The following is a 24,448-nucleotide window of genomic DNA, read 5'->3' on the forward strand; positions in this document are numbered from 1 at the left end:
TATCCTCCTCCTCCTCCTCCAGTTCAGCCCCCATAGGGCTCATGTGGCCGTGAGATCTTTGGGGCCACGTCTCCAGTCCCCTGACCAGCCAGATTTGCCAGCATCTGTTCCAGGACATGAAGCAATGGAATGACATTGTTCATCCCGTAATGCTAGCAACTGACAAATAACGTGGCCTCCTTAAAGGGCCTGAGAAAATGGCAGGTGTCACGCATAAGCGGCCACTGGCTGACATCGAAGTTACACAGGGAGTACTCCTGTCCGCTTGGATCATCAAGAAATCGTTCATGGCCTTTCTCTGTTCGTACAGTCGGTCCAACATATTGGGGGTGGAATTCCAACAGGTGGAAACGTCGAATATTAGCCTATGCTGGAGGATGCCGTTCTGCTCAAGGAGGGTGTGGTTTGCAGTGTACGAGTGGCTAAAATGCATGCAAAGTTTCCTGCCTATTTTTTGTGATGTCTCGCAGATTGGTGGAAGACTTCAGGAACCGCTTAACAAACAGATTGAACATGTGTGCCATGCAGGGCGCATGGCTCAGCCCTCCTTGACGCAGAGCTGACACAATGTTCCTCCCGTTGTCGGTCATCATGGTTCCGATTTTCAGTTGTTGCAGAGAAATCCAGGATTTGATTTCTTGCTGAAGGACAAGGAGCAATTTCTCCCCTGTGTGACTCCGTTCACCCAGGCAAATGAGGTGCAAAACCGCATAACACCGCCGTGCCCTGCACATGTGGTATGCTGGAGGGGCACTGTGAATTGTCCCTGCAGTGGAGGCTGAGGACACGGCGGAGGATGAGGAGGCAAAGGTGGACATTGTCGCTGGACCAACAGCATGGCAACGTGTAGGCGGAAGCGGCGTCACCTGGCCAAGTTGCTGGTGTGGCTGTGCAGTAACCACATTCACCCAGTGGCCCATAAAGGAAATGTACTGTCCCTGATCGTAGTTACAGCTCCACACGTCGGCGCTGCCAGTGCACTTTGGCAGAAACCGACAGGCTCAAGGACTGGCCCACTTCCTGTTCTACATGTGTGTGCAGGGCTGGTACTGCCTTTTTGGCAAAGAAATTACAGGCTTGGGACTCTCCACCTCGGCTCGGCACAAGCCATCAGTTCTCTGAAAGGTTCAGAGTCCAACACCTGGAAAGGTAGGGACTGCAGCACTAGCAACTTGGACAGGAGCACATTCAGCTTCTGCGCCGTTGGATGCGTGCACGCATACTGTTGTCTCTTGGCAATCGCTTCGGTGATCGATTGCTGACGGAATGAGTGACGAGAAGGAGGAGCAGGAGCATTGGGACCAGCAGATGATGGGAATGACAGACAGCTCCCTTCGCCTGAGGGAGCCTTGACTCCCTGTAACCGGGTGCGTGCCACTGGGTGATACAGCGGTTGCTGTGGCAGGCTGGACCACCACATTGGAGCCACGGTTCTCCAAGGCCACTTTATGGCGACGCTGCATATGTTGACGCAGGGCCGTAGTGCCAACATTGGCACCTTGACGACGCTTCACCTTCTGCCCACAGATTCTATATATGGCCATGTTCATCTCCTCCGATGGCTTAAGAAAAAAACTGCCACACTGCCGAGTAGGTGATTTTACCCCCAACACTACACACTGACTGACTGATACCGCCGCTGCCTCTGTGAACTTGTGCACCGCTACTTCCCGGGCAGGTAGGCTCCCGGGAAGCAGGCGGTCTACCCCAGGCATGTTTGGCTCCTAACCTTACACTGCTGCCATCCTGCTGACTCCTGGCCACGCTATTGACTTGCTGGCTCACGGGCAATTTGCCACTTTCTTCTCCCGATGATGATGAAGCCCCTTCATCACCCGGCTCCCAAGTGCGATCAGCTACATCATCATCATCGAGTACTGTTTGCACGTCACTGATGTCCTCCTCAACTGTCTCTGGGTCAGGAGTCTGACCGCTCGCTACACCAGCTCCCACGCCACTCTCCTCATCACTACTTGCCTGCCTAGTGGAGGAAGCGGCGGATGTTTCCTCCAGATCTTGGCTGGGCAGTAGCTCCAGACTGTCCTCTAGTACCTTGTCCTCGCTGTATAGTGGAGCTCAGCCCACAGCATACAATACTTCTGTGGCTCTGGGAACAGAAAAGGACAGAGTCAGGTTGAGGACAGGGGAGGGCACAGGGCCTGCTCCCGGGCCATGCCAACTAAGGGTTGTGTGTGACGGACCCACTGACATTAAATATTGGTGCTCTGCCCTCGGGATAGGTCACCAATATCACATTGGTGAGGTCTGCCTCCTGACTCCCCAGCCATTTGGAAGGAGTAAAGGTGGTGTGGTGAGCGCTGCGTCATTCACAGCCTCTGCCTTCTCTTGGGTGAAGTTGATGGACATATGTCTTTTTTATAAACCATACTAACTGTGTAAGTAATTGCTAAACATACAATATCCGTGCACTAACTAAAATTGTGTCAAAACCAGCACTGCATTCATAACGTAATATACATTCATTGCTAAACAGCACTTGGGCGGTCATTTACTATCCAGAAATCTGCTTATATTAACCTTTGCGCCACAATCTGTGACTATTCCCCACTCATACCAGGTCTAAAAAAGTGGGCATGGCCTGTTTTAGGCATAGAGAATGTTCTAAATATAAGCCAGCCGGAAGGCTGGCTTACATTTAGACTGGCACAGGATACACCGAAGTTATGTAGCGGCCGGTGCCTCTTCATAACCTTGGCGGATCTGCCACCAGCTAAAGGTGTTATTAAGACTGGCGTCTTAAATGCTGGTCTTAATAAATGACCCCCTTGGTGCTTTGGATAGAGAACATAGTGCTATGATCCGCAGCACACTAGTGAGATGCACAAAATTGTTAACATGGCACATGTGGACCTCATATAGGGACCTTCTCAACACCTTCCTCTATGAGCCATAACAGAAAGCAGGTAGTCAAGAGCAGCCCCTCGTTTTTGTGTACTTAGCCCGTCGATTGTGTTCCTTTTTAGTCATGTGCTTAAATGTATGTCCTTGGAAAAGAGGTAATATCACTTGGCTGACAAACATAGAACACAGTGGTTAAACATATGGATCAATGTAGATCCTACTGGTGCATTATGTCCATCTGTGACCTGGTGTAAACAACATATCTATCCCTGTAGCTAGAACCTGGTAAAAGAAAATTAGGAAAGTTGAAATAGCTCTGAAATGATAGATGAACCTCAAAAGCCTTCATATTGTCCACAGAAAATTAGGTAGTTGCCCTTTAGCTAACACTTTATCTTAGCATTTCCATTGGGAAATAACAAAATACAGATGAGTCATGAGTAAAGATTTAGTGGAGCGCTGTCTTTGCTGATGGTGAATTCTAGATATGAGACCAAGCATAATGACTTTACCTGTTTACTGTATCAAGTGTGTCATGTCACAGTCCAGCACATACATAGAGCAGGAGCTGTTGGACATCAATCATATGTTACTGAGCTGCTAACATCTAGGGATATTGAATGATGCTTCTTCTCATCTCACTTAAGTTCATCCTTTCCTTTTATTAATATTTTTCTACATTTGACTAAAATTGGATATGCTGGGTTTTCTTTATTTTATTTTTGGGGATAGTTTTTTCCTATAATCCTCCAGCTCCACCCTTGCTGTGACAAGGTGTCTAGCTTGATAACGTTCTACCAACAGATATTTCTTCCAACTCCTCCATATACATAGATGGTCAGTTTGGCTGTGGGTGCATGTGTTTTCTATGTGTGCTTTTCAGTTTCTCCCCTGAGATCATCGTTGAGGAGAGTCAGGAGCTCCCCATACACATTAGATTGTTGTCCGCTTCTGCCAAAATAAGGGGGTTTGACTGACAATAGTATAATGTGTATGAGACTTGTACGGTGCAGCTTCTGAGTAGAGAGTTGCTAGTCAATGTTATGGTTGGCTCTATTGATATTACAAATCATTAAACTTTAGCTTTTTACACTTTTGATAGCTTTTTCCGCTAAAACTCTGTGTAAAATGTATAACTTACCATGGCAGCCAGATACATGATGTAAATGTTGTTTTGTAGGATCATTATGTTCCTCAGAAGTGACTATTTATGTAGCTAGAGAATAACATTTTATATAATGTATTTGAGAACTATTTATAATATTTCATAGCCATTGAACATCTCTTCTGTAATGAATGTTAGCCCAAGTTCAGCGTAGGTGTAAAACTGCTTTGGGGACAAAGCCTCTGTCTTGCTATCACTTCTCAAACGACAGTCAAATCATGGCAATTACTATGTTTAAATGAATCTGTCACCTACATACAATGGAGGCTACCGTGTGCTGAGACAATATTCATGAGTATGTAATCTGTGTACAAAGCCTGTGCTGTCACCAAGGCTTTGGGTCGATATTTACTTGTGGTACGCTATACTGTGTACTTTCATTTACATGACAGAAAATCGGTACTTCTGTATTGGGGAGAAGAAGATGAGGTTTTCAGTTCTGTCAGATAGGACAGATTTCTAATGTAAAGGACAAAAGTGATCAGATGAATGCTTGAGACGAGTATACTTAAAGAGGCTGAGTCTTAAGATTTGATGTCTTCGAACATGTAGTTCATTGCAGTACATGGAGTAGATGATGGAGACCTCTTGACATTATTGGGCAAAATCATGTAAAAATTAGGAGCAAACGCAAGGAGTGCATCCATTGGCAGTAGAAATGTATTCGTAGAGTGATTCCAGTAGTCTCCCTTTAGGCCTATTGACTATGTGGCTATGAATGAAAAGTCTGCAAAAGGGTGCAGAGTTGTGTGTAGAGTGCAGAACTGATAGCCTGCTCTCAGTGGGCATGGCTGTTTGAATGTTCACCTGTCTTCTTGCTTTGTTTCTTTGGCAATCTGTGCCCACCATCAGCTTTCAACTCCGTTTGGCAAGACCACCAGAATGGTGTTCTGCCTTTCCACTCCACACTGGGCTTGCAGATTTCCTCTTCCTGTCTGCAGTTCCTCTCTCCGCCCATAGGGCGGGCGCTTATTCTGGCTCACAAACAGAATCTCTCATCAGCGACTTCCATATTCAACAGTTTTCATCGACACAGCTGTGGTTCACCTGTTTATAGTTTTATTTTGTTGATCTAAGGTTCCTTTCCCCGCGTTATGATACTTTTTCTTAATATGCAAATTAAGCATTTGGTGCAATGAGGGCATCACCACTGCACTTGTTGCTCGTAAGCTCCGCTTATTTACTGTAGCCTTTCCCTCCTTAGCTGCTTTGATTGACGGGGCCAGGAAGTAGCATCACAGCGAGGGAGGGGCTTGCCCAAAAAAAGAGCAGAGCTTGGGTGCAGCAGAAGCAATGGTGACGCCCTTATTGCACCAAAGTCCTAATTTGCAAGTTAAGAAAAAGTATCATAACTCGGGAATGGAGCCGCAGGTCTACAACAGAAAAACTGTTGTTTTTTTTATTTTATTTTTTTATCTTATTCATTATTTTATTTTCATAATCAATAAAATGACAGCATGAACATAACACCAACAGTGGTGTAAATCGGTACAAGATACATCTTTCTGAGAACACGTCTTTTTAAAGACATAATGGTGATGAACAGCGGCAGGAAATTTATAAATGATATATAAAAGTACATTATGAGTATACCAGGTCTCGCAGGGGAACAGAAGGGAAACAATATAGCGGTCATGACCTTCACATCAAGTCTACACATCATTGACAGAAGCTTACGAGATATCAAAGAATCGCTAGTATGCCTCTCGGCATATTCATCTGAGCCATTTGTAAGCGATAATTGACCTCTACTCTAGCCAATAGTGGAGTGTCAGAGTGAGAGTCAAGGAGGACCAGCTGAGGGCAATTTAAAATTGTTATTAGGCCTAGAGGAACCTGTAATTTGTCCATGGTGCCCAACGTTTAATAAAGGCTGGATGGGTTCTAGACTCCCATGAGGCGAGTTCCTCAAACCGGTATAGCTGATCTACCTTGAGCCTCCACTGCTCAACCGAGGGAAGGTGGGTCTGTAGCCAAAATTTAGGAATCAGGAGACGCGCTGCAATCAGAAGTTGCTTAAAGAGAAAAGAAGGAGGTGGGACCGTACCTTCGTCAAAGTAGGAAAGCAAAACTCCATAGGGGGACACTTTAACAGAGGAAGAGCAGATTTAATTACAGATCCTGATAATGTCCTCCCGCCACTTACTGATAGGGGGGCATTGCCACCAGATATGGAGGAAGGTACCCTTCTCCCTAAGGCATCTCCAGCATGTATTTGATGAGGATCCTGAGTAGTGTGAGGATTTAATTGGGGTGATATACCAGTGTGTCAGGATTTTGTAACCGTTTTCCTGGACACGCACACACCTTGATGACTTATGTGGTATCTCGAATAGTGTGGGTAAAATTGAGAGTGGCAGTTCAGTCCCGAAAAACAGTTTTTTTGATCAGGTGAACTGCAACTATGTGACTATTGAAACGGTTGGATAGAAAGGTTGCTGGTGACAGATTCCCTTTAAAAGCAGGACTGGGGAGTCAGTAAGCCAAACTCCTGCATTTTAACAAACTCCGACTTTAGCTCTGGCTCCTAATCATTCATAAATGGGGAATAATTTAGTAATAACAATTTATTTAGATAGAACACCGTGCTTATCACTGATTATAGTATAAGGACAGGAGAGAACACAGGAGCAATGAGAACTGATTATCTATCATTACTAGAACACCCTGCTTATCACTGTTTATAGTATATGGAGAGGAGAGGGGATAACTGATTATCTATCACCACTAGAACACCCTGCTTATTACTTTTTATAAAAAAGAAAAAAAAACATACAATATGGGTACTCATGGGACCTATCAAGTAAAAAATCTGGTAAATATATGTTATACTACCTATATAACCAAATATAGTACCTGGTATGACTCCAAAGTCCATTAGCATAAATAACCTACAAAAACTACATACCATTATAACTACATACAATTATACAAAAATATGAAAATCTTTATTGAATTGATATTGTTATTTAAAAAAAGCACAGTACATAAAATAAGGATGAGAAGCAGGGTGAGGCGTCATCACTGGAAAACACATTGCCTTAAAGGGTAGTACCATTATTAGTAACAACATCAGTATTCATATGGTAGCAGACAATAGAAGGTAGTGGCCAAGTGCAGGGGTTCCAGAAAGTAAAGCAGCAACCTCCAAACATAAGGTTAATTTCAACAGAAAAAAGTATATATGTAGATGCCAAAATGTATGGTGAAGCATAAAGTGAGGAAATTAAGTATTTGAACACCCTGCGATTTTGCAGGTTCTCCCACTTAGAAATCATGGAGGGGTCTGAAATTCACATTGTAGGTTCATTCTCACCCTGAGAGACAGAATTTAAAAATAAAATTCAGGAAATCACATTGTATGATTTTTAAAGAATTTATTTGTCTTGTACTGCTGAACATAAGTATTTTGAACACCTGAGAAACAGCAAGAATTCTGGCTCTCAAAGACCTGTTACTGTGCCTTTAAAAAGTCCACCTCTGCTCCACTCATTAATCTAACTTAGTAGCACCTGTCTGAGCTCTTTAATGACCCCTGTCCACCCTACAGTCAGTCAGATGCCAATTACTACCATGTGTAAGACCAAAGAGCTATCAAAAGACACCAGAGACAAGATTGTGGACCTCCACAAGGCAGGAAAGGGCTATGGGGCAATTGCCAAGCAACTTGGTGAAAGTAGATCAACTGTTAGAGCAATTGTTAGAAAATGGTAGAGGCTAAAGACGACTGTCAGTCTCCGTCGGACTGGGGCTCCATGCAAGATCTCACCTCGTGGGGTATCACTGATGATAAGAAAGGTAAGGAATCAGCCCAGAACTACAAGGGAGGAGCTGGTCAATGACATGAAGAGAGCTGGGACCACAGTTTCAAAGGTCACTGTCGGTAGAACACTACGCCGTCATGGTTTCAAATCATGCATTGCACGGAAGGTTCCCCTGCTCAAGTCATCACATGTCCAGGCCTGTCTGAAGTTTGCCAATGACCATCTGGATGATCCAGAGGAGGCATGGGAGAAAGTCATGTGGTCAGATGAGACCAAAGTAGAACTTTTTGGTCTAAACTTCACTCGTTGTGTTTGGAGGAAAAAGAAGGATGAGTTGCATCCCAAGAACACCATGCCTACTGTGAAGCATGGGGGTGGTAACATCCTGCTTTGGGGGTGCTTTTCTGTGAAGGGGACATGACGACTGCACTGTATTAAGGAGAGGATGAATGGGGCCATTTATTGTGAGATTTTGAGCAACAACCTCCTTCCCTCAGTCAGAGCATTGAAGATGGGTCGTGGCTGGGTCTTCCAACATGACAACGACCCGAAGCACACAGCCAGGATCACCGAGGAGTGGCTCTGTAATAAGCATATCAAGGTTCTGGAGTGGCCAAGCCAGTCTCCAGACCTAAATACAATAGAACATATTTGGAGGGAGCTGAAACTCCATGTTGCTCAGCGACGGCCCAAAAACCTGACAGATCTAGAGGAGATCTGTGTGGAGGAGTAGGCCAAAATCCCCGTTGCAGTCTGTGCAAACCTGGTCAAGAACTACAGGAAATGTTTGACCTCTGTAATTGCAACAAAGCTTGTAACAAAGCTTTCTGTACCAAATATTAACACAGATTTTCTCAGGTGTTCAAATACTTATGTTCAGCAGTGCAAGACAAATACATTCTTTAAAAATCATACAATGTGATTTCCTGGAAAAAAAAAAATTATTCTGTCTCTCAGAGTGGGAATGCACCTACAATGTGAATTTCAGACCCCGCTATGATTTCTAAGTGGGAGAACTTGTAAAATTGCAGGGTGTTCAAATACTTCTGTTCCTCACTGTATATGCAGCCAAAATACAAGGAACAAGGTTAATCTTACCCACGGTGTGTGTAGCCAGGATGACATCAGCCCCGATGTTTCGGCATTTCTTTCTCTGGGTGTCGATCAGCAATCAACTTCTAAGAAAATTTTGGTCTTCTTTGATGCTACATGACCCACTTCCCCATGGAAAAATTTGCCCTTGATCCAATATGGTGGCTGTCAAGATGGCAGCCATGTTCCAGACATAGCCTAAAAGATAGGCCCCTTCACACATTATTTGCTGGGGTATTCAGATATTGCATTTTCCTTTTAGTTTCTGAAATAATAGGATGTTCTGCGTCTTTTGACTCACCCTGTAGTATAAGAGACAGGGGAGAACACAGAAGAGGTGAGAACTGATTATCTATCACCACTCAAAACCCCTGCTGCTTATCACTGATTATAGTATAAGGACAGGAGAAAACACAGGAGAGATGAGGACTGATTATCTATCACCACTAGTATAATAACAGGAGAGGTAAGAACTGATTATCAAGTTTTTAACACTCTGCTTATCATTATTTATAGTATAAGGACAGGAGAGATGAGAACATATTATCTATCACCACTAGAACACCCTTCTTATCACTGTTTGATAAATAAAGGCCTTCGATTGACAGAAAATAAAATATATTATTATTAACATTTCTAAACTTTTCTACATTTATATGATCATTAATAAATTAATTAAACAATAGGTTGGAGTTAGTACATTTCTACTGACTCCACCCAAAACTCAGCTTTAACTCTGACTTCATGACTCTGACTACACAGCCCTACTTTAAGGGCCAACTCATGCATATCCTGATCTCTTGTCCCTTGACCTGCCGGGGTTATCCATCATTGAGTGGAGACTACTTCAAGAGGTAGTGGTCTGGTGGTGTCCATGCAGCAGAGGCCAGATCCTTGTATTGGGGTGAGAGGGTTAAGACTATTGGGGCACCTAGATAATGCCCTTAGGTGTAATCCATTCAGTGACACAGTGGGTCTACGCCTGCTGCGTAACACTTACTCTTTAGTGTCTGTTTAGATCTGTATTCTGTCCCCAACCACCTTAAATATAGTGTTGGATTCTGAGCACATAATGCATACTGTATAAGAGCTCACATGCATTGGTATGGAACATTCTGTAGCCGTAAGTAATCTATAAGCACTGTGGGGATTCGCTCTGGTAGTTAGGACTAGCGGATACAGTATAGAGGCAAAGTACACAGTTCTTGAATCAAACAGCGGTGTTTATTCACACATTGGTGTATAACAAAATGCAATTAAAGTGTATCACAAAACGCAGGTGGCTTGGTGTTTGTTCACACACAAGGAAAGCATAAACAATAAAAGTCACCTTTTCTCCTGGGTGTTAATTCACACCCTGTTCGCCTTTAGAGGGACCCGAGTCCTCCAGCCCAGCTCAAACCTCAAATCCCATCACAGCCCTCAGTTAACAGCATACAGACTCCTGAGCTCCACTGTCAGAGGGAGTTAAATCCACCACACCTGGAAGTGCTGGTTGGTTTTTATGCCTGCCAAAACCCTGCCTGGAACATGGGGCGTAGTCACCCAACCAGCACTTTGACTACTCCCATTAGTAGCCGTCCCGGATCAGCTATAACAACCATGCTAAATCTTTAGGTGTCAATTAGCAATAGCTGCTGCTGACACATAAAATACCGGCTCTTACTTCACCGAGGTCAGGAACCTCGGTGACACATACCTTCCATCCACAATGATTCCAGGTACCTCCATACAGCACTTTCTATGTGATTATTTTATGGTCACTGTTAAGTGGCTGGCACAAGGCAGTTCTGTTTGGTGGGTGAGATAAATATGGGTAATTCTGTGTGGATTCAAGGGCATACACAGAAATCATAAGCCCTTATAGCAAATCTCAGGACGGGTTCTGTTTCCACCAAATGTACTTAATCTTTAGGTACAAAATTATTATGTTCTGGTTAATTTTATATTATATCCAAATATTTTTTTTTTGTTTTTCTGACTTAATAAATTAAAAGGAATCTGTCAGCAAATCTAACTATATGTAACCGAAGCCAATGCTACATGGTGCTGCTTAACACAATGAAAAACATACCGTACCTTTCTTAATACTATGTGTATTTCCATAGTGCAGAAAAACTACTTTGATTCATATGCAAATGTGGTCTCAAGGTGCCCAGTGGGGCGTGTATAAGTGTTATAGAAGCCCAGGCACGGCTTCTGCCAGAACCCAAGCCTTCCTCTTCACTTGTTCCCTTTACCTCTCCTTGCTCCATCCAGCCCACCCCCTCCTCTGTGACGTCACAATCCTCCTTCATCTCCGGCCAGCTTGGCGCAGGCGCACTAAATATAGTGAGGCCGATGCCCACTGCAGGGCATTCAGTGCGCAAGGACAGAAAGTTGAGTTTGCCAAGAGACAACGTTAACCAGCCGGCTGGAGTTGAAGCTGACATATTCCCTTTAAATCATTCTGGCTACATGCTGCCACCACTAGGAGGAGCTATCTGTATATGGAAATATATATGACTCAGATGGAGCCATATAAATCTGTATTCAGGAAGCTCCCAATAGACACAAGGCATGCAGAGGAAGAAACACAGTGCTAGGTCCCATCCAACCATGGCGGTCATCTTCTTTGCCTAGTAGGCACTCACTCTGTGAATGGTAATACTTTACTAGCACTACTGCCTAGTGGCAGACGGTTTATTATGAGCATTACAGTTTAGGGGACATCACTGGCATCACTAGGCCTTGAAATGTAGATTTTGTAGGTCACTACAAGATTTGACTGTGGAGGTATAGCCAGACAGCAGGGCTTAAAGAGGTTTTCCAGGCATTAAATATTGATGCTCTGCCCTCGACATAGGTCACCAATATCACCTTGGTGAGGTCTGCCTCCCGACTCCCCAGCCATTTGGAAGGAGTAATGGTGGTGTGGTGAGCGCTGCTGCCTCTTCCTAGGCCAGTGACGTCACATTCATCAGTCCCCTAGGTCTTCGTGCAGCTCTGTCCCATTGAAATAATTGTGATTTAGCTACAATACCAAGCACAACTGCTATAGAATGTACAGCATTGTGCTCGGTACACTACAGGAAGGCCACTTCACTCGTCTGAGTGCGGCTACCCCATTAATCAGCTGATTGCTGGAGGTGAAAGCAGTCACACTCTCAGCAATGTGGTATTGATGGCCTATCCTGGAGATTCTGTGCAGCAGATTGCGCCATTTCATGCAGTGTGGGCACCTTTGGGGGGCAGATGCCACTTAGTGGCATCTCTATTATGGGCCCATTTAATGGATGCGCTGGAGGCTTTCATGGCGCACATGGTAAGCGAACAATCAAGACATAATTGGAAAAGTCTGAAATATTTGCTGCAGCATTTGTTTCCATGCCTCTATGACTTTTACTCCTAAACGAAGATAACCATTATTGTGCCTCCAAAACGATAGCTTGTTTTTTGTCACAAAGTTATAGTCAGAGCAGTCTTGAGCTGGTGTAATTAATAGTGTCTAACTCCATGCAAAGTTCTCAAAGTCTATCACACAGCATGCCCCATTGTGGTAAACACTGTCTGACAATTAGCACAAGTAAATGTCCCCTGTACTCTCTACGATTTCCACTCAAATGATTGTGATCTTTGGTGTATACACAGCCATTATTAATAGGATTACTGTCAAAGGGCCTAAAAGTGGCTTCATGTTGTAGGTGGGTTCAAACTGACAGAAAATGGGCCAAAGCAAGTAGGCGGAGACAACTGAAGTAGGTGGGGCCTGCAATACTATAGTGCAGCGCAGAATACCGCCCCAGTAGAACCAAATACCACAGGACAGCACAAAATACTGCTGACCTCACCACAGTATTCAACTGTATCACCATCATGAGGACAGTAATACAGCTAAGTTCAGGAGGGCACCTTGCAGCTGTTGAAGCATCAAATCATTATGTACCTGGCCTGCAGCCATCAAGAGGGCTTGAGTGTCCCCCTTGGTATCAGCCCACCGGGAAATTTTCCTGTATGGTCTTTGACCAATCCTCCCCTGGCCATGATGTTATCTCACGTATAACTCGACCTCCAGGAACATATCTATGAAGAAGAAAGTTCTGCACTTGCTGAAATCTTTTATAATTTATTCATCTTCAGGACACATGCAAAAGGTAAAATGAAATCCGCTTATGTGTTTCGAGTGCAAATGCACTTAGTCCTAAACGTGTAAGCAGACTTGATTTTAACCTTCTGTAAGTGTCCCAAATATTAATAAAGTACAGTAGATTTTTAGCAAGTGCAGTCCTTTTTTCTTCACAGATATTTTCATTCTAGGGCCAGCTCTGTTGTTTGAGCACCGCACCATTTACCTAATATCAGGTGAGCTGATCTAATCTTTATACATCAGCTTCTTAAAACAGTCACAAAGATATATGCGAATGATATTAGCATCTCTATTATAAGCTGTGTTTTTACAAGACTTGAGGATTAGGGCAGAAACAGTGTCCTGAAATATATTACCAACCTTTTTTTTTTCAATAGAATATGTAAATTGTCCTTCACTTTCTCCTACAGCGAATGTAATATTTGTAGGCAATGATAAGATTTCTCCTTAGGTGAGATGCTTACTGCATACCAATGAGCCGAGCTGGAGGAGCTGCATCCAGGAAAACATCAGTCGTTCTTATTATTCACAGCTAGTTACCTGCTTTACACCCCCGCCAACACTTTGATTCAGTGAGAACCCCAGTAACTAAAGCATTTCTTGCGTTCTGAGATCCTTGTTGAGATGTGATACCTACTGGATCTATATTATTTTTAGATAATGACTGTGCTATGTAGAAGGAACAGTCTGTTTCCTAGGATGTGGAGATGCTGTGTGTGTTGCCTTAATGATCTTGTTCTTTCCCCCCCTCACAAAGGCTTTGGAAGCCAACTGGAAGGTGATCCGTGATGAGGGCCTTGCTGTCATGGATGAAAGCAAAGGCCTTTTCCTTCCTGAAGATGAAAACCTGAGAGAAAAGGGAGACTGGAGCCAATATACCTTGTGGCAGCAAGGTAATCTTTTAGAGCAGTGCTTCTCAACCTGTAAAGCAGACCTCATCAGAACCTATATATGAGATTAATAAAATGGCTAGATTTATCCCAGGTGGCCAGTTGGCATCCTAGTGCCGGGCACGCTGCCACACACCACTAGTGTGGCAGCGCTCTCATAGCTATACTTGTGCACACCAGTAGTTCCTGATGATTCATTCTGAAGAAACGCGTCAAGCCTAGACGCAAGATGTGGAAGTTTTAGCTAGCTATTTTCCTTAAGATTTTTAGGGTGATTGTTTTTACTTCCCCTCAGGTATATTGACACTTAAACCCTGGTGACCACTAATACCTGAGAGGATTTACCTTATTGGAGCTGTTACCCGAGGGCTGTGAATTATATTGCCCATGATGGGAACACGTTAACCCTCTACACCCTATCTCACTTGTGTTTTTTGCACCACGCGGCATTACCCAGTCAATGGTGTCCCTTATTCACACCCCCGAATTGGAATTTTCCTTTGTGACCATGTGGGTTCCTTGGCACTTTTTTGTTGAGCACTCTCTCAGTGGGTCCGAGCTATATATACTGGACCACTCCCATTACTCTGGACACACACAACTTATATGTTGACAGTCTGGTCCGGTTTATTTGGGGTTACTATATACCCCCTTCTGTTTGTTTAAATAGATTAGTAATAATAAAGATTAGCTTTTTATTTTAGCGCCTCACCATACCGCTCAAAAACACATTTATTAAGACCGGCATCTAAAAGTTCTTAATAGACCTCTAAACTGGCCTCTCCATAGCTTCGGCAGATCCTCCGCCAGTTCTAAATGTAAGACAGCTTCCGAGCTGTCTTACATTTAAACCTTTTTCTATGCCTAAAACAGGTGTAGAAAATAGTAAATGAGACAGGCCTGCCGGCCTTTCCTCTTCCCTGACGCACCCACTTTTAGAGATCTGGTGTGAGCGGGGAAAAGTTGCGGATTTCATCTGAAATATGCCATAGTCTTTTTCTATGCTTAGGTGTTCAGTGGGCTGCCTACATAGTGATATACAGCTATCCCTTTATGCACAGTCATACAGGAAATATTGTCATTCACCAAATAGGACTGCCTTCTGGACTCTTAAGCATAGAAAAAAATTTGAAGTGAGGAAATATTTGCAGATTTTTCCAGCAGCTGCTCTTTACTTTAAACTAATTTATCTCTTCAATAGGACGAAAGAATGAGAAATCTTGTAAAGCCGCACCTAAAACCTGTGCTTTGTTGGAAAGATTCCCAGAGTCCACGGGATGCCGCAGAGGACAGGTAAAGGATGATTGTGAATACATGTGTCTCACAATTTTTTGAGCAAAGAAAATGAATATACTCTGATTTCCCAGTATATGTCTGTTATGATTTTTTTTTTAATTTTCAGTATTAATTTCAATGAACCATGCTTTTGTTATTCATTTTTATGGTGTTCACTGTGTGGTATAAATCATTTGTTAACTTTATTCTATTGGTAGTTACAATTACAATGAATAGAAATGTATGTTTTTTTTATGTTTTACATGTTTTATATTTGTGCATGATAAAGACAATATTTTGTTTTAGTTTTTTACAAAATAATTTGCTTTTGTGTCTCCACATTCCAAGGAATGTAACATTTTCATTGATGCAGCTTTATAAGGGCTTGTTTTCTGCAAGAAGACTTGTAGTTTTCGAGTAATTTTCGAGTCCATACAGTACAATGCATTTAGAAAGTCTTCAGACCCTTTAACTTTTTTCACATTTTGTTATGTTGCTGACTTGTGCTAAAATAAAATAAAAAACTAATCTGCACTTAACACCTCATAATGAGGGAAAACAGAAATTGTTGCAAATTTATGAAAAAGAAAAAACTATTTCAGATCCTCTGCTATGACACTTGAAATTTAGCTTTGGGGGCTTCCTATCTCTCTTGATCATCTTTGAAGTGTTTCTACACCTTGATTGGAGTCCACCTGTGGTAAATTCCGTTGATTGGACATGATTTGGAAAGAAACACCACTGTCCATATAAAGTCTGACAAGAATGGCCCATAGCGCTCGGAGACATAATTGTGTGGAGGAACAACTCTGGAGAAGGGTAAACAAAATTTCTGTTGCACTGAAATAGCACAATGGTTCTTAAATTGAAGAGGTTTGGAACAACTAGGACTTTTCCTGGAGCTGACTGCCCTACCAAACTAAGCAATCAGGGGAGAAGGGGTTTGGTAAGAGAGGTGACCAAGAACCAAATGGTTACTCAGACTGAGCTCCAAAGATCCTGTGTGCAGATGAGAGGAACTCAGGTCAACCATCACTTCAACAAAAAGGTCTTTTGGAAGAGTGGCCAGGAAGAAGCCTCTCTTCAGTAAAAAAAAATACAAATAAACCACAAAAACCCACCTGGAATTTAAAAAAAGCACCTTAAGAACTTTTGATCTGTGAAAAAACAAGATTCTCTGGTCTGATGAAACCAAGATTGAACTTTTTGGCCTCAATTCTAAGCGTCATGTCTGGAGAAAACTAGGCAGCCATGACTGGTCAGGGTTAAGTGAAAGCTGAATGGAATAAAGTACAGATACAGTTGCAAGAAAAAGTATGTGAACCCTTTGGAGTGATATGGATTTCTGCACAAATTAGTCATAAAATGTGATCTGATCTTCATCTAAGTCACAACAATAGACAATCACAGTCTGCTTAAACTAATAACACACAAATAATTAAATGTTACCATGTTTTTATTGAATACACCATGTAAACATTCACAGTGCAGGTGGAAAAAGTATGTGAACCCCTAGACTAATGACATCTCGAAGAGCTAATTGGAGTGAGGTGTCAGCCAACTGGAGTCCAATCAATGAGATGAGATTGTCGGTGTTGGTTACAGCTGCCGTGCCCTAAAAAAAAACACACACCAGTTCTGGGTTTGCTTTTCATAAGAAGCATTGCCTGATGTGAATGATGCCTCGCACAAAAGAGCTCTCAGAAGACCTACGATTAAGAATTTTTGACTTGCATAAAGCTGGAAAGGGTTATAAAAGTATCTCCAAAAGCCTTGTTGTTCATCAGTCCACGGTAAGACAAATTGTCTATAAATGGAGAAAGTTCAGCACTGCTGCTACTCTCCCTAGGAGTGGCCGTCCTGTAAAGATGACTGCAAGAGCACAGCGCAGACTGCTCAATGAGGTGAAGAAGAATCCTAGAGTGTCAGCTAAAGACTTACAAAAGTCTCTGGCATATGCTAACATCCCTGTTAGCGAATCTACGATACGTAAAACACTAAACAAGAATGGATTTCATGGGAGGATACCACAGAGGAAGCCACTGCTGTCCAAAAAAAAACATTGCTGCACTGTTTACAGTTTGCACAAGAGCACCTGGATGTTCCACAGCAGTACTGGCAAAATATCCTGTGGACAGATGAAACCAAAGTTAAGTTGTTTAGAAGAAACACACAACACTATGTGTGGAGAAAAAGAGGCACAGCGCACCAACATCAAAACCTCATCCCAATTGTGAAGTATGGTGGTGGGGGCATCATGGTTTGGGGCTGCTTTGCTTCGTCAGGGCCTGGACGGATTGCTATCATCGAAGGAAAAATGAATTCCCAAGTTTATCAAGACATTTTGCAGGAGAACTTAAGGCCATCTGTCCACCAGCTAAAGCTCAACAGAAGATGGGTGTTGCAACCAAATAACGACCCAAAGCATAGAAGTAAAACAACAGAATGGCTTAAACAGAAGAAAAGATGCCTTCTGGAGTGGCCCAGTCAGAGTCCTGACCTCAACCCGATTGAGATGCTGTGGCATGACCTCAAGAAAGCAACTAACACCAGACATCCCAAGAATATTGCTAAACTGAAACAGTTCTGTAAAGAGGAATGGTCAAGAATTACTCCTGACCGTTGTGCACGTCTGATCTGCAACTACAGGAAACGTTTGGTTGAAGTTATTGCTGCAAAAGGAGGTTTAACCAGTTATTAAATCCAAGGGTTCACATACTTTTTCCACCTGCACTGTGAACGTTTACATGGTGTGTTCAATAAAAACATAGTAACATTTAATTATTTCTGTGTTATTAGTTTAAGCAGACTGCTATTGTCTTTTGTTGTGACTTAGATGAAGATCAGATCACATTGTATGACCAATTTGTGCAGAAATCCATATCATTCCAAAGGGTTCACATACTTTTTCTTGCAACTGTATATTCTTAATGAAAACCTGATCTAGAGTGTTGTGGACCTCAGACTGGACTGCAGGTTCATCTTACCAACAATACAGTGATGCTAAGCACACAGTCAAGACAACACAGGAGTGGCTTAGGGACAACTATTTGAATGTCCTTGAGTGGCCTAGCCAGAGCCCTGACTTGAATCCAATCAACTGTCTCTGAAGTGACCTGAAAATTGCTGTCCACCGATGATCCCCACCCAAGCTGACAGAGCTAGAGAGGATATGCATAGAAGAATGGCATAAAATTCCCAAATCCAGGTGTGCAAACCTTATGGCATCATACCCAAGAACACTGGAGGCTGTAATCACTGTCAAAGATGCTTCCACTAAGTCCTGAGTAAAGGGTCTGAATACTTATGTCAGTGCAAGATTTCTAACATTTCTAACACTTTGTTATTATGGGGTACTGAGTGCAAAACAATGGGAAAAAAACGTTATTATTTTTTTATTTTAGCTCAAGTCCGCAACATAACAAAATGTGAAAAAAGTGAAAGGGTCTGAAGACTTTCTGAATGCATTGTACCACTTTTTGATTTCTGTTTTTGAGACGCAAGATAAACAGAAAACAACTATTCTGGCATTTACCTGCAGAATAAATAATGTTTTTATTTTATACTACGAGTCTTTATGGATGTGTTGATAATAAAGCATTGCCAAATGAAAGAAAGATATTTTTTCTTAAACTTTTAGACACTTAAGGGCTGTTTCACACAAGCGGATGCCATGCGTGTCATCCTCAGCGTGAAGGACAGCCAAGCCCCGCACCGGACAGCAGAGACTCGGAGCATTGGCATGATTGATAATGCTCTTTGCCTCTCTGTGATCTTTTTACTACAAAATCACGGTGACAACTTTATCTCACTGTGATTTTGTAGTAAAAAGATCACAGAGAGGCACAGGAGCATGATCAATCATGTTACTGCTCCGTGTCTCTGCTGTCCGGAGCGGGGCTTGGCTGTCATTTCACGCTACGGATGACACGCACGGCATCCGCTCATGTGAAACAGCCCTAAGACTTTTCTAGTTTTAGAAGAGAACTTGAACCTGCAATGCTTTAATACCTTAAATAACACACTGCAAAACTTCTGTGTTGCAGTGTAATATGCCACTTCCCTCACTAAAACCATTTAAAGGGGTTATCAAAAGTCTAAAATATTGCCCCCAATGCCCTGGCCCCTCATATTCATTATACTTACCTGCTTCCCAACAACCGTGTCGCTCTGGATCCCTACACTGCTGCTGCTGCATCTCCCCATCTGGCAGTGGGGAAGAGCAGCAATAGCAGGCCACGACAGGCATGAGCCTCCCTAGCTGCAGCAGGAGGAAGCGGCTGCTATGAATGCGCCCCCTGGGGGGGGGGGGTTAAAGAGGCAGTATGCAAGTAAATATCTTGTAAAGCACATCTTATGGACTATAACAACCTGCCTTCAATTTTGGGCTTCACTCTGAGTTAAATTTAGAAAAAGTTGCTTTCTTTATTGCTTTTGTTATAGTGCCCAAAAAAACTGTAAGGAGGCTTATCTCCAAATCGTCAGACACCTAGTTTTTTTTTTTTTGTAGGAAGGAGAGCTCAGCAGAACCTCACAATGGGCGTTTTTCCCTTTATATTGCATCTTTTAGCTATTTTTCGCAATAATGACCAACTTTATGCTTTGGTAGAATCTGCAAAAAGTGGGTAATAACGAGCATTGTGCTATTTTGCTTGCAGATGTACACCTGAGTTTGACCTGTTGAAATAAATTTAGGTCATGGCTTGATTGTTGAGCGTTGTCTCCAGATAAACTCTAGATGCAATCTGTTCCCTAGTTGCTGAAGGCTTTGTGTTTTCTCCCATAGATTAAATATTCTGTAATGCACCCAGGGACTCACGTGTGGCCTCACACAGGACCAACAAATTGTAGACTACGAATGCACTTGGGTTTGGTTATACCGAGTCAAGGCTGCAGGATAAGATGTGCTAATGATACCAGGTATGTTTTACCACTAGCATATTAGTATAATGCATCTTTTGTAGTGTCATTATATTTCCTGTTACTTTCTTTAAAATATTCCCTACGCAGTTTCTACACAATTCTGTTTTACAGTCTTCTGGATAGATCTGAAAGCATAGCTGCTACTGAGATGAATACTGATAAGTTTTTACATTTGAAAATATTAGGCTACATTCAAATTTGCAGATGCAGCAGATCCTGGCAAATCCCGATGAACCTGTGACTTAATAGGGGTCTGTCAAGTTTCTGTTGGGGTTCTGGTATTTTTGACAGCAAAAAAAATGGCCCAGACTGTGTTAGTCTTGCTTTTAAAAATTCTGGGACCCCGATGAAGAAGGAAAATTGCCCTTGTGAACAAAGTCTTAGTACTATACACTTCTACAGTCTTAATATGATGTATCTATGAAATTCCAAAAGACGAAAGAGCCCACACACATTATTTAGATGTCGGTTTAAAGGGTCTGTCTCACTTCAGACAAATGGCATTTATTATGTAGATAGTTAATACAACACCCTTACTAATGTATTGTGATTGTTCATATCACAATAGCACACGGCCACGACAGAAGCTGGCGCCTTCTCCTATAGTATGCAAGCATGACCACCACTGCTGAATTACAGGGTGGCCGTAGCTCCTCTAAATGAGCAGTGTGTAATGCAATGGAAAAAAGAATCAAGGCAGCAAAGGAGGCAATATGAACAATCACAATACATTAGTAAGAGCCTTGTATTAACTTTCTCTACATAATAAATGCCATTTGCTGAAGAGAGACAACCCTTTAAAGTTTATGGGCTTCCGATTGCAGGCATTGAGGGTAAGAAGGATTTGACATGTCTGAATGAACATCTTAAATGTGTGGCCAGCTTTAGACCTTCTGTCAGGCAACTTTGCGCAGTACAGAATTTGTGTCCGGTAGAACAACGTAACAGATGGGAGGGGATCATTCCAAGGATTGTTTTTTATACATTTTGTTGAATCGTAGAAGCACTTTACTCTCAAAATAGTTGTCTGTGACGTTAAGAATATTGCCTACCAGCAGGAGATTGTATGCAATAAACAAAAAAATATCTTATCCATTAATGCCTGCCGGTTCTTCAGTGATGACGTTAGGTACAGCTTTCACTTGACAACTGCAGCCAATCACTGGCCTCAGCGGCCTTGTGCTGTACATGCAAGCATTAGGCCACTGATTGGCTGCATGAATAGGTGACCACTGTTTCATAATCTGCAGCAGCATCAGATGAATTGAAGAATTGGTTCTTTTTTAATTTATACCAGCAAAAATCCAGGACAACCCCTTTAACTGTATTTTAAAAATAAAAACAAGAAAAAAAAGACTGAAGAGGACTTCTGCAGCTTCAATTATTTTTTGAAGAATCTGACATTGCCATTTTCTGTGTCTAGCTGGCATTGCAGATGTTTGTGTGAAGGGCTGTCTTCTCAAGCATGGTTGTATCCGGCTTAAGTAAAGCATGTACGGTACCTTATAAATAAGTCAACACTGCTGGAAGCATGAAAGCTGTCCTTAAGGCTTCCAATTAAGCTAAGATTTTATTGTATTAGTCCTTGCAGTTGATGGCATGCTGTCTCAGCTCATCTTTTACTTCCCCCAGTGGTTTTATCTGTCTTTTCACTTTTCGGCGTTCTAAGAGTAGAAATGTCTTTGAAGCTATAACAAGCAGGTCTTGTGATCTTTCCACTGGTAGCACACTCCAAATACATTGGGTATCATAATTTGGGCACTCCTTTTCAATTTTCTGTAATTTATTTTTTCTTTTTAATGTAAGGAACTTAAAGGGTCAGTAACATTTCACTAAATCTTTGATATGATATTGAGTGCTGAGACCCCCACAATCCTTAGAACGAGGGGAGAGAAGAGCGCACGTAGCGTAGTCTCTACGAGCTGCTGAAGGACAGAATCGAGACAGGCACATAGACTTCTGTGGAGCCCATCTCATGCCGCAAGCAAAGAGAGTGTGCCGTGCACGTGTTTCTCTCCCTCAGTGGAGGTTTCAGCGCTCGGAGCCCCACCAATCTAAACTTTTGATATGTCTCTATGACATGAAAAGCTTTGCAAAAAGATAGTAACTTGTGAGGCTTAAATAAAAGTCTGGAATAAAAGTTCTGTGACTTTTCAACCCTGTCTGGATGTTGTAGTCATACTCATCATCCATGAGCTCCTCAAAACAGCTCTGAAATAAAGATAATGGATTCTCATACGAAGGTTAGAAAAGAAACCATCCAAATGTACTGTATCTCACTGATGTATAATTAATACTGTTAAGTAAGAGGAATTGTTGATGTCAAGGCAAGATCTGACATATTTCTGACAGAACTACTCATAGACTGGTCAGATGTACGAAGAGACGCACCCACATTATATAAGAGGCATACCTCCCAACTTTATAATATAAATATATTAACAGGCACTCAATCACCAAGGAATGTATCCAGGATATATATATATATATATATATATATATATATATATAAACTGATATTTATTGTATCCACATATGTATAAACAAAATTAAGACCATAAACAAATTAAAAATAAAATAAAAGGTACTAAAAATAGTAAAAAAAAGAATAGTTAAATCTTGTAAAACTCCCAACTTTGTAAATGAATAGAGGGACACATTCTGCGGCAAATTTTTTCCACACTAGGCCACGCCTCTAACTCTGCCCAAAACATAACTATACACCTAATTCCACCCAGTCCCATTAATACCCCCACATAGTAATTATTCCTCCTTCATGCCACCGCTCATTTTTTATGCCCATATTGTGTCTTCACAGAATTATGCCCAGCTGTGCCCCCAGTAATATGCCCACATTGTGCCCCCAGTAATATGCCCACATTGTGCCCCAGGAAATATGCCCACATTGTGCCCCCAGTAATATGCCAACATCATGCCCCCAGTAATATGCCCAGCTGTGCCCTCAGTAATATACCCAGTTGTGCCCCCCAGTAATATGCCCAGCTGTTACCCCAGTAATATGCTCACATTGTGCCCCCAGTAATATGCCCACATTGTGCCCTTAGTAATATGCCCACCTTGTGCCCCCAGTAATATGCCCACATTGTGCCCTGCAGTAGTATGCCCACATTGTGCCCTGCAGTAGTATGCCCACATTGTGCCCCTCTCAGAAAATAAAAAAAAATAAACACCGTATACTTACCCTCTTCCAACAGCAGCAGGACATCGGCTGCTCTAGTCTGTGAAGGAGGCAGAGCCAAGGCTGACTTCCAGCTGTCCCCGCCCCACGCACAGACTGGCAGGGTGGAGGGATGATGAAGCAGGGAGCCGATGCTGTCTCTCTGCTTCATCATAATATAGGCAACTGTCTCTGCTTCCTATGGACACAGGGACAGCTGCCAGAAAGCAGGACATCCCTCCACATGCCGATCAGCAGGACAACCGTTGCAATCCGGGTCTGTCCCGCCAGATCCGGGACGGTTGGGAGGTATGTAAGAGGTCATTTGCATGCTTTCTTCCCAGAATTTCAGAGGAGCATTGCCTGGCCTACAACACTCCTCACAATGTTTAAGGAGATATTGTAATCCCCAAAGAACAAGGACCATAGTAGTGGTACCAATGCACCATGCAGTGTTCCTTGCACCAACATGGCCTTGCAGCCATGAGCAGAAAAACTTACCAGTGATGCGTTCACAAAAGTCATCGTTCTGCTATGTTTTGGACTTGCTTGCTAACTATTTGCACTGGGAATATTGTGATAATAGAGGGAAGAATGGATTCAGTGAGGAAGCTAGTGTCCTAGAATCGGTGAGGAGTCCTGAATCCAAAAATAGGCGCAATATTCAAGAAAATGGCCCCAAACATATCTCAAATGAACACTGTACTACACACATGAGTATGATTGAAACTGTGGGGGTGCAAGAAGAAATAAATAAGAAAAAAGAAAACTAAGGCAAGAAGAGACTTAGGCTGTGTCCACATCAAGTTTCTAACATCCTCTTAGCAGATCTAGCCAGCAGATACCAGAAAACCAGATGCCAACACAAGTGCACCCTTCCTACATAGATTTCAGTGTTACAAAAAAACATATTTGTCACTGTCCAGCTTTTTACTAGACACATATGAACAGTGGCGGATATATGTTTTTTGTAACATCTGAGTCTGTATAAAATGAGTGCAAACAGATGCCCTTATGTTAGCATCCATTTGTATCTGTTTTCAGGGATCTGCTAAATGGATGATACAAACGTGATGTGAACCCATCCTTACCTATGTACAGAAGTATAACAAGACTCCTCTGGGCCCCAGAGCAAATTTTGCAGACTGAGATTTTAAGTGCAGAGAAGCAGAT

At 42.5% G+C, this 24,448-nt stretch overlaps 1 protein-coding gene across 2 annotated transcripts in view; it reads left to right on the forward strand.

Annotated features, from left to right (window-relative positions):
• The window catches only part of ASPH (aspartate beta-hydroxylase), a 222,058-nt gene that overhangs the window by 194,253 nt on the left and 3,357 nt on the right, over positions 1-24,448 (forward strand). For both annotated transcript variants that reach the window (XM_044295090.1, XM_044295091.1), the window contains exons 23-25: positions 13,767-13,902; positions 15,101-15,192; positions 19,961-20,094. In XM_044295090.1, the coding sequence (XP_044151025.1) occupies positions 13,767-13,902; positions 15,101-15,192; positions 19,961-20,094 (362 nt within the window). The remainder of the gene's footprint in view (positions 1-13,766; positions 13,903-15,100; positions 15,193-19,960; positions 20,095-24,448) is intronic.

This window comes from Bufo gargarizans, chromosome 5 (genome assembly GCF_014858855.1).
Source record: "Bufo gargarizans isolate SCDJY-AF-19 chromosome 5, ASM1485885v1, whole genome shotgun sequence".
NCBI classification, from domain to species: domain Eukaryota; kingdom Metazoa; phylum Chordata; class Amphibia; order Anura; family Bufonidae; genus Bufo; species Bufo gargarizans.